General features: G+C 40.8%; 1 protein-coding gene across 1 annotated transcript in view; it reads right to left on the reverse strand.

The window, feature by feature from the left end:
- The window catches only part of EPCAM (epithelial cell adhesion molecule), a 14,333-nt gene extending 5,631 nt beyond the window's left edge, over window positions 1–8,702 (reverse strand). The window contains exon 1 of the mRNA XM_010005000.1: window positions 8,606–8,702. Coding sequence (XP_010003302.1) covers window positions 8,606–8,702 — 97 coding nt within the window. The remainder of the gene's footprint in view (window positions 1–8,605) is intronic.
- Between the last annotated feature and the right edge of the window lie 1,346 nt (window positions 8,703–10,048).

A 10,048-nucleotide genomic window follows, 5' to 3' on the forward strand; every position in this document is an offset into this window, starting at 1 on the left:
GAGCGCGGGAAGAGCTTCCCCCGCCGCAGGGCTGGAGGCCTCGAGGTCTTTGCCCTTAGCCCTGCAGCCCCCGGGCCCTTCGTCTCCCTTCCCTCCGACGGCGCGGGGGTGTTTCCTCTCCCTTCTGCGAGCCAGGGATCGCTCCCACAGTCCCTTCTCAGCAAGCTGGGAGCCGCTAATAAACATTCCCGCTTTATCTTTCGTTTTGTTCACATCCAGCAGCGCCCTGGGAGCTGCTCCGCGAGGACTCGGCGCTTAAAATAAATTCCAGCGATCCCTCAGTTAAGAAAGAACAGAGCACCCATCAGCGCGCTGCTTCTTAAGGTTGTCTCTGCTGGTTTTCTCAGACACGAGCTAGGTCAGCCTAGGGCTGCTCTGAAACAAGTTGCTTCTGGTACTGCAGTGTCCATACTTCCCTCTGCCGAACAAGGTAGTCTTTGGTGCTCTGGCCATGGCAGGTGGTGCCCGAGCCCTGCCAGGCTGCTGAGCAGGAAACAGATCCTGCTGCTGGCTTTAAAATGGCTCCTCCAAAGTGTAAATGCAATGCCAAAACGGAAGGCAAAAGATGGGTATGGTACCGCTGAAAGTACTTCCTGAAGATGTGTTTGTTTGTTTGTTTGTTTAAACTGTATTGCTTCAGTTAAAAAATGATGTACAGATCTTTCTGAAAGATGCATTAGTGTCCTAGAAAAACAAGTTATTTTAGTAGACGAGAAAACCAGAAAGACATGTCTCTGAAGTCTGTTGCTGCGTTTAGAAGGAATCAACCGCGTTTCCAAAGGCTTAAAACTTTCTCTTACCAGTGTTTACATTAAAAACTTGTTGCTACTTTTGTATCTGCAGAGCTCAGTTAAGGAAACTGTTGAAAACCTTTTTGCACGCTCTGGACTCTCAGTTATCTTTGTTGTTTTGTCTCTGTGCGCAGCTGTGTTTGTGTTGCATCTTTGGGTTTGCATTTGCTGTTGTCTGCAGTCCCCTGCTCATACCACCAGACTGGTGCTGTCTCAGATGGGTTAAATGACTGCTTTTTGGGTTTGCTCCTGGTTGAGCCCTCATTGGATTTTTGCAACATTAATCTTGATTCTTCTTGCATTTTTTTTTGTATGGCTTCTTAATAACTCGTCTGATACACTTGTCAAAGGCTCAGAGTAAGATAATGATCTTAGCAATGAGAAAAGTTGGGAAGACTTTAAGTCTCAGATATGGACTTCTCACTTTGCTGCTGTCAGGTGATGTCATTCTTCAGAAAGATTAACAGGATCAATAATCTCAGAAATACCTGCTTTGTTGTAAAGCTCATTTTCTATATGAAGTTACTGGTTTGTTTGAGATGATAAGAGTTACCCTCTTGTTACCCAATCACTGAGCTGAGCTATGTAAGCCTTGATAATATGGAACAGTACATTTTATTATAGGATTTTGCCCTTTAAACAAAAAAAAAGAGGTAAACATAGAATAATGTAGTAGTCTGGGTACATGCTAATGCTTCGTGTTCTCTTGGCCTTTGTGTTGTGTAGGTAAACCTACTGGGTAAGCCCAGTTTTAAAAATCCAAGCCTCAATCTGCTGTCTTCAAACCTCACACTGGCTACTGCTGAAAGTACCTGCTACCAACTAGAAAGCTACTGCTTCTTCAACCACCTCTTTACCAGATGGGTCTTTGCTGTCAGTATACAGCCATAACCTTTTGTCTCTAAGGGTTGAATGGTCTTAGGATATTTGTGTGGGCTAAATAAACCCGTTACAGTGTGTTTTGTGTTTTTCCTACAGCACATTATGTTTTCCCTGCAATGTTAGTTATCACCTGTAGAAAGCCATACCATAAATGTGGTGCAAAGATAGGTGCATCGTGTTTATTTTTGTAGTGTAGCATTTAATTTGGCTCCAATTTGTGGCAGCTAACAAAGAGCTCATTATGTATAATTTCCCCAGGTTTCCAATTCTGAAGAAATTATTGTTTAAACATTGCTCAGTATTTTGGAAGCAGCGAGAGTTTTTCTACACAATGTCATTCCCCAGAAAAGCAGTAGAAATAAGGGCCCATTCACAATAGCGTTAATCTTACCTTCTTTCCAGGTTATTTTGAGGGAAGCTTCTCCCTGGGATCAGAGCCAGTGGAGTAGCCATGTAGTTAAAAAGGTAAAAGGGCCCAAGTATTGAAGTAACTTCATTACACAGGTACCTTGGTGCCTTGGAAGGCAGTGTCTTTTTTGTACCTTTTGTGGCAATACATAGCTCTTTGTGCTGGAATAAAATTACCTTATTCAATGGCTTTTGTAAATTGACTTTCCTAAGGCCTTGCTTATTGGTTATAAACAGGATAATTCTATCAACTGTTGGAGATACCTTCTCTTATCAAATAGCTGAATGCTGATGAAGCAGTGCAGTGTAGGCTAGTTGTGGTTTACACTTATTAGAACATAATTACAGCTCAGACAAATTATAAGTTAAATGCTACAAACACATTACCAGCTCTATCATATAGCAAAGAGGAAAAAAAAATAAAGTCATCACTAGACCTTAGAGAATATGGAAACTTCTGTTTGGAAAACTCATGTGATCTGTCTTTTCCAACTTTTGCTCTGTAGACCTGTTTGGAGAATAAAGTTCATTTCACTAAAGTATTACGAGGTGCTGACGCCAGTGGGAACTAAACTACTCTGTTGACTTCAGTGAACTGTGGATCAGATCTGAGGAGGTAAATCCAACTCTTTCTGAAGGCAGTAGGAATTAGTGTGGCATGGGGATCTGGCCTAGGTCTTTATGACGTCATTTCCAGGTCTTCCCTAGAAATTGGGTAATTGGGCTTTGTGATACTCCCCAGGCACAGAAAAGGGACAAACTTTGCTTTCAGGGAAAGTTGCAGCGATGTCTGAGTCACTCCTGAAGTATCAGGAAATGATTGAAGGTGGGGCTGTGACATGCACCGTGGTCAGCAGATCAGAGAGATGAGTGGGGAGAGCGTGATCAGTGCCATTGGAGTGTTTGGCAATCTAGCTCTGAGATTCTTCAGAGGCTGCAAACCTGATCAGTTTTGGGTGTACCCTTCTGAAGATAACCTAAGTCTTGTCCCTAGAAAATAGGTCATATATTATACCAAATTGCAAAACATAGTCTTACTTGTGTTTTCTCAAAAATAAAAAAAAATTAAAAAAAATAATTCTTCCAAAAGTTCCTAATGACTTTTAACTGTTTAAGGCTGACAAAGTTAGGAACAACCAGAAATAGTCTTAGGCTCAAAAATGCCAACAGGTGTTTTTTCTTTTACTGTAGACATTGGTATATACATTATATTATAGAGTTGCTCAGGAAAATTTTTATTAGGACAGTATTAGAATGTTTGTGTACAACTCCTTTGGCAGAGTGGGCCATCTGAAGCCTTGACAGAACTGTAGGAAGAGGAAAATATTGAGAAATTATACAAAGTGTCTTGTCCATCATGTGTTTCTGAAGGCTTCATGCCTTCACAAGCTGAAGTATGCTGCTGCTGAAAGACATGTAATAAAACTAGTGCTTCTGTGTATTTCATTTTTCCTGGATGTTTGAAACCCACTATATAACAGGGAAGTATGGTTAGACTGATTTGAATAATGAGAACATTCAGGGTCATGGAGAACTTAAATGTTTTGGCTATATGGAACTGGTCAAATATACAGCCAATAAAAAAAATAAAAGAGCAGTCATGTCTTTCTGCTACACTGAGTGTCTGACAACTTCTGAACACTGTAAAAAAAAGCTACTTTACACATTTTGTTTATTTTTGGCCTGTTTCTGGATTGACTTTTTTTTTTTTCTCCTTTGGATAATAACAGTTTATAAATGTAACTGTGTGTTTTGCTGAAATTGTCATGCACAAGGGATATGGAAATCAGTTAAGAGGCAGTGGCAGCTCATCTGTAGCTGTCCTCAACATCAGAAGCCCATAGCTTGGTTCTCTATCAGGACTGAAAGTAAGAGTATCTACTAAGAGGTAGAGTGCTGCTGGTTCAGAGGTTCATAAAACTAGACAGGGTGTAGCCACAGGAGAGAAATGCCCATGCAATTAACGTATGTTCTATTTGCGTCTTTGAGGATTGTAGAAACCAACCTGTCTGATGCGTTGTGGCATCCTCACCCCTCTGTCTTAACTCCAGTGGGTGGGGTCAGTAACAACCTTGTCCTCCTCGTATTTACTTGAAAATAGTCTCCCATAGCAGCACTAGCTGTAAAAAGCTTAGTAACTCTTCATCCAGACTACTTTGTAGCAGAGAGTCAAACCTATTGACTCCATACTGGGCCCAGTCCCTCTAAACAGTCGCAGGTTTAGTAGGGTTTGGAAAGGGCTCAGAGGAAAACATGAGACTGCAAGTTGTAGTAAGATAAGCTGCTTTTTTTTCTACTTCCCCCCCCCCAGCCATTCTTTGTGAAAGAAGATACAGATGGAACCTTGTCAAAACCCTTGTTAAAAACCATTTGAGAGAGTCCTAAACAGTTTTTAACATGCTTTATCACGTGACAACGTCTCTGTGCTGTAGGCAGAAGCAAAGCAGATGGTTAGACAGACACAAGGTTTTCCCTTGGCTTAGTATGGTGTTGTCAGGAGGCACATGAAGTACTTCCCTCCCAACCTGAAGGTGTCTGCCATTACACTTGCTTTTGATGGACCTGTCTGTATGTGTAAGTTGCTACAAGGCCAGCTAGGGTGCGGATTTAGTGTGTCAGGGAACCCACAGTAACACCCCATGGACACATCTGTGCCCAGCAGTAAGCAGGAGACATTTATTCCTCAATGAAAAGAGGGCCTCAGCGTGCACACAGGTAGTTTCCATGGGACAGCTAATACGCTGTCAATTCCCACGCACTCTTGCCTCACTCTGACTTGTGTGTCATACCCCAAGCAAAGGTGAACAAATACACCAGTGAGCTGAGCAGGAAAATCCTCATCCCACAAACACCATTTAGTGTAACACAATGGGCAGCAGAGAGCAAGGTTTAGAGAGCTAGGTGTTTGATGGCTCACAGAATGCTTTTGTTTTCCTTGCTGAAATAAATTGCTTTTGTGTTGAAACTACTTTCCTAGTTCATGAGTTTCCCTTATTGTTTTTTCAGTTAGCAATAGCTCTTACCAAAGTTCATCTGTTTCTCTTTGCACTTTAATTTACAGCCCTTATATTAGTTGTTTTATTGCTTCAACCTCTGAGTGAGAGAACTTTTACAGCTTGTGATTACTGAAGTCAGAGAAACGAGAATGCTTTTTGACCTGCTGAGGGGTAATTATAGAGCTCATTGCTTCTAGGGAGGGGCGTTCAATGTTTAACAAACTGTGGCAATGCTAATTTAACTCTGTGGAGCCTGGACCATTGGATGGGAGTTAAAAAAAAAAAAAAAAGAAAGGAATATTTCCAGACTCTTTCCAGCTTACATTTTAACTTGTCTGGTTTTAATCTTCAAAGGACTGGCCTCAAATTCTGCCTTCCGTCTATTGAACTTGATGCTGTTCCTTTCTGAGCAGTATGAAGGGATTGGAGCCAAACTATTTGCATATGAAAATAATTTTCACTTCAGAAATTATAGCAACAGTACTCTTGATTCATCCTTTCATAGGGTGAGTCTTCTGAAGGCCATGCCAAAAATAAGGCTCTTGACAACAGAGAAATTGTCCTGTGTTAATTACTACTATTGTTTAATATTGTAGGAGGTGTGGTAATGGACAAAGATTCAATTGTGTTCAGCAGTGTAAAAAAAAGAGAATAGATAAATACCCTGTGCTTGAAAGAGTTTGTGATCTGAATTATGTAATCAGTATACTAAGAGGCAAATCTAAACTTTGGAACTGGAAAACAAGATAAGACGTATTTTATGCAATTCACACGTTTTTGCCTGGTTATAGATGCATATGCCAGATGGGTAAGATTTAGAAGGGTCCCACTTTTCCATTGTATCTGTTTGTATCCACTCAAACAGGTATTATTTAAGAAATGCTGGACTTGCCTTCAGGAAAAAAATTAAGACATTGTGAAAGCACCAAAGTTTTTCTACTTTTTCTACTTCTCATCTCCCTAGATAAAAAGATCTGTTTCCATAATAGGTTGCGTAGATCTTTTGTGGTTTTGTGCACTGATGTGTACACACACATTGCCATCAGACTGTGCACGTGTGCTGTTCACTAGGTGCAAATGAAACATTTTCAGCTTATGTGATTTTATACCAAAAAAATTACACAAATTTTAAAGTGAAATTCTTAAAGTTTTATTGGCTTGGCTACATTTTTATCACAAACACTTTTGAAGTCTGGGGTTTGCTGGTTATTTCTGAGAGGAAAGAGGAGGAAAACACAAAGGGTTTTAATTTTGCAAGGCGAACGTGGGCGCAGGCGCAGGGCAGGGGCAGCGCCCTGGGCACGGCCAACACATGCCTGCTCCTTGCTCCTGCCCCTGTGTCTCTGGTGCTCTTGGCACCTGGAACAAATGGCTCCAGGGGCATGGTGGAATGGATAGAGGAGTCTTGTCTATTAGTGCCCTTCAACAACACAGCATGAAGAAACAGCGTCGGCACAACTGGGTAGGAAATAACTGTGATTATTAAATACAATACAAAATTATTGCAAATACAGTACAAAATACAATACAAATGCAAAACACAATCTCCAGTGGCTTTAAGAAGTTAGCATATGGTGTATGATGTCAGAGGATTAAGAAAAACAACACTTAAAGGAGTACTGCACAGTTCATCTTACACTTTAACACTGAGTTGTTGAGAGATACATCACTCATCACTTGCCATTTTGTGACACAATGGTGAAGACCTAATGTAGTCTATCTCATCTTTTTATTTTGACAAAATAGTTTGGACTCTTCAGACAAGGCTAGTATTTTTTCATTTACAACCAGCACGGAAGTACCAATCCTTAAAAAGAAAACCTTACAGGCTTCCATTGTCTTCATTGCATTAGTCAAGTTCATGCACGGTATATCAGTCTATTTACAGTAGAAATGAACAGCAAGTTCAAACTCATGTTCCCAGTACTTGTAGATTTGCTGCTGCAGAGTCCTGGGCTGTTCAGAAGTATGCAAGAAGCAGCATGTTTAAACATGCATTGTTTACTGGCAGCCCTCACATTCTTTTACCATTTGTATCAGTCTAGGCAGTACACTTCTTGTTCACTACATAGTTTCCAAAAGTTTTTTTTTCTTCTACTTCCGAATTTCTCAGTACCTGAGAGTAACTTCAGCTCTTCTCAGACTTCAGTATTAGAAAACCCTGCTGTGTGGTTAGAAGTTCCATTCAAGAAAACAAAGCTGAAAATGATTTTCTTGTCCATCCATCCATCAGTGACATACACGAGTGGCACTGGGCCATTTCTAGTTCTAATCATACTGTAACATTTGTCAAAAGCAAGGATTTAGCTGTTAGGAACATTTCCAATGTCCTTACTTGCTATTTCAAGCCATATTCAGTCTGCTTAGTTCTAGCCCAGACACCACAGTGTTTCACTCAACTCATCTAAATCCTTAGTCTCTCTTCCCATGTAAATAAAAACAGGTTTCTGGTGATAGATGTGGGTTCAGGTGGTTTATCTGCTCCTTTTTAATTTACTGAAACTTGTGTGACTTGTTGCACCCTTTATTCACCACATGTCCAGAGTTTGCTTTTTAGACGAATGCTTCAGTTTCTTTATGGACTCAAGGAATTGAGCTCTCAGCCCATTTGCATTTCATCTAGAACATATTTGATTGTGAGGCTTGGCTCCTCTCAGCAAGGTCAGGAGTCATCTCTACTAGGAAGAGAGACTTTTTTTTTTTTTTTTCCCTTCTATTTCACACTCTGCAATGATTAAAGAAAAGTCTATAACTGAAAAATACGTATTTTATTATGAACTTTAGAACACTTTGAAAAGACACACCAAGTGTTCTTTCTATGGTAATGTTGGTAATCTTTCTTAAACAACAACAAAAAGTTCACTGGGAAGGATGTCAGAGGCCAAAGGCATTTGTTTTCTTACCTCAAAAGTATTAATTTATTAATTTATTTAAATCTATGTATATCCTAAATATAATTTATTAAAATACTAGCCCTATGTTTTTCTTCAGTGATGCTTCTTAATCTATCTATAAGCAACTCCATCAGTGAAAAATGTTAAGATATTTTTTAATTTGAAAGAAGCAAACTGCTTTGTAACTGCCTTTTTGGACCAGCTATTGGGTAGCTATATAACTATATATCTCATATAATTGAGTTCCCGTGCATTTATTGATTTTTATTATTTTTTTTTCAAAAATAAGATTTTGTAAGTCCCAGGTCTTTCAAACCCAGGTCTTATTAATTACATATATATGAATAGTTCAAGCTGTGATTACATATAAAGATGAAAAGTAGGTAAATGTATTTAACATCCACCTGTAGGAAGGATTAGGAATGAAACACAACATGAAATCCAGTGTATTATACTAGACAAACGCTGCCTTCTCTCAGTTTAAATTACTGGTGGTGAAGCACTGCCCCCTGATGTCCAGCAAGCTACCTGGAAAGCTACATTCTTCGGGATATTCTTGGATAATTATTCAACAATCTTCTAAAAACTGTCGTTAATAATAAACAAAGTTGAGAACCAGTTAAGTCCACTATACCCTGATTGAGAGTCAGGTAGAGTTCTGTTTCCTTGCTGCCACTGTGTTCAGCATTCAATCCATGTTGAAGTTTTTCCACAGTTTTTCCAAGTTGCATCCTCGAGTCATTGCCGGCTCAGCAATCCCACCTCAGGCTGCAGAGTCCTGCAAGGACAGAAAAGCAGAAATGCAGATTTTCACGTAGCTTTTACTCACAACTCCATCCTCCTCAGAGTCTGAGCCAAGGTTATGCAACTGGTCTGTGTCAGGGGAGAGCCCTGGGTCCTGGGACAGGGGAACTTCAGAGTCACAATACCTGTTGAGTAACTTGATTGTAACAGATTTTTGAGAGTGAAAAGAAAAAGATAAAAATCTTTCAATATTTTGTTCCAGAACCACCAGCTCAAAATTTTTTTTTTTTAAGAAAGGCAAGAGCTACAGTGAAAAAGAACCAAAACCCCTACAAATCCTGGAAAGCTCTTTGGGGTCTATATTGTTAGCCTTTTTTTAACTGACAAACCAAGGAATACAAGTGTGAAGGTGTCAAGAATATGAAAGCATGCACTTTACCATTATCACTGCAGTTTTCTGTTTTGCAGTGGGGAGGGGGGGGGGAAAGGGAGAGTCTTGTTTCCTGGTCTGAAAGGTTTAGATGGCTGTGTGGAAGTTAACATGACTTATCCTTTTTTTGTTTTCCACGGTTATATGTATATATATGTGTATATATATGTATACATATACACACACCATATATATATATATATACACCATATATATATACACAAATATAAAAATACACGGTGTATATATGTACCATGTGAACGGTAATTCATTGAAGAGTGTTTGAGTTCCTTAGCTGGAAAGTGTTAGGCAAAGATACAGAACAACTTAATGCAGGGTAACTCCACCTGAACACGTGCATGAAGAGAGAACCTCAAAGCAACAGACCTCTGTGAAACTGATGTGCTTGGTGCCATCCCTGCCCTGCTGCCGGGTTTCCTGGTTTCAGCCCGTTCCACACACAGGCCCTGCCGGTTTGCGCCTTTACCACCTCGCCGTGCTTTCCCTCTCTCCAGAGGACGCAATCAGGAACTGTGTACGACTTCCCTGAATATTAACGGATTAACTCAGAGCACCTAAATGAGGATGTCTAGCGACTTATTAATGAACGATGAGGAAGGAGCGGAGAAGCCTCCCTTCTCGCGAGGGGAGGCCAGTCACGGTTCAGTCGCTCTGCACAAGGGGAAACAATGAAGCTGGACGCTTTCCTCGCTCCCTTCCTGGAGCAAACCTTCGGCCCTTTCACGTCACACAAGACAAGACCCGGTTTCCACACCAAATACCCACCAGCGCAGGGAGCCGGGAAAGGGCGGGAAGCGGCGCGCGCTCCCTGCGGCCCAGCCCCACCCTAGCAACAGCTGCGCCGCTCCTGATTGGCCGGCTGGGGGTGCGTGGGTGGTGTGG

The sequence above is a fragment of the Chaetura pelagica genome, unplaced genomic scaffold (assembly GCF_000747805.2).
Source record: "Chaetura pelagica isolate M959 unplaced genomic scaffold, ChaPel_1.0 scaffold8, whole genome shotgun sequence".
Taxonomy (NCBI): Eukaryota; Metazoa; Chordata; class Aves; order Apodiformes; family Apodidae; genus Chaetura; species Chaetura pelagica.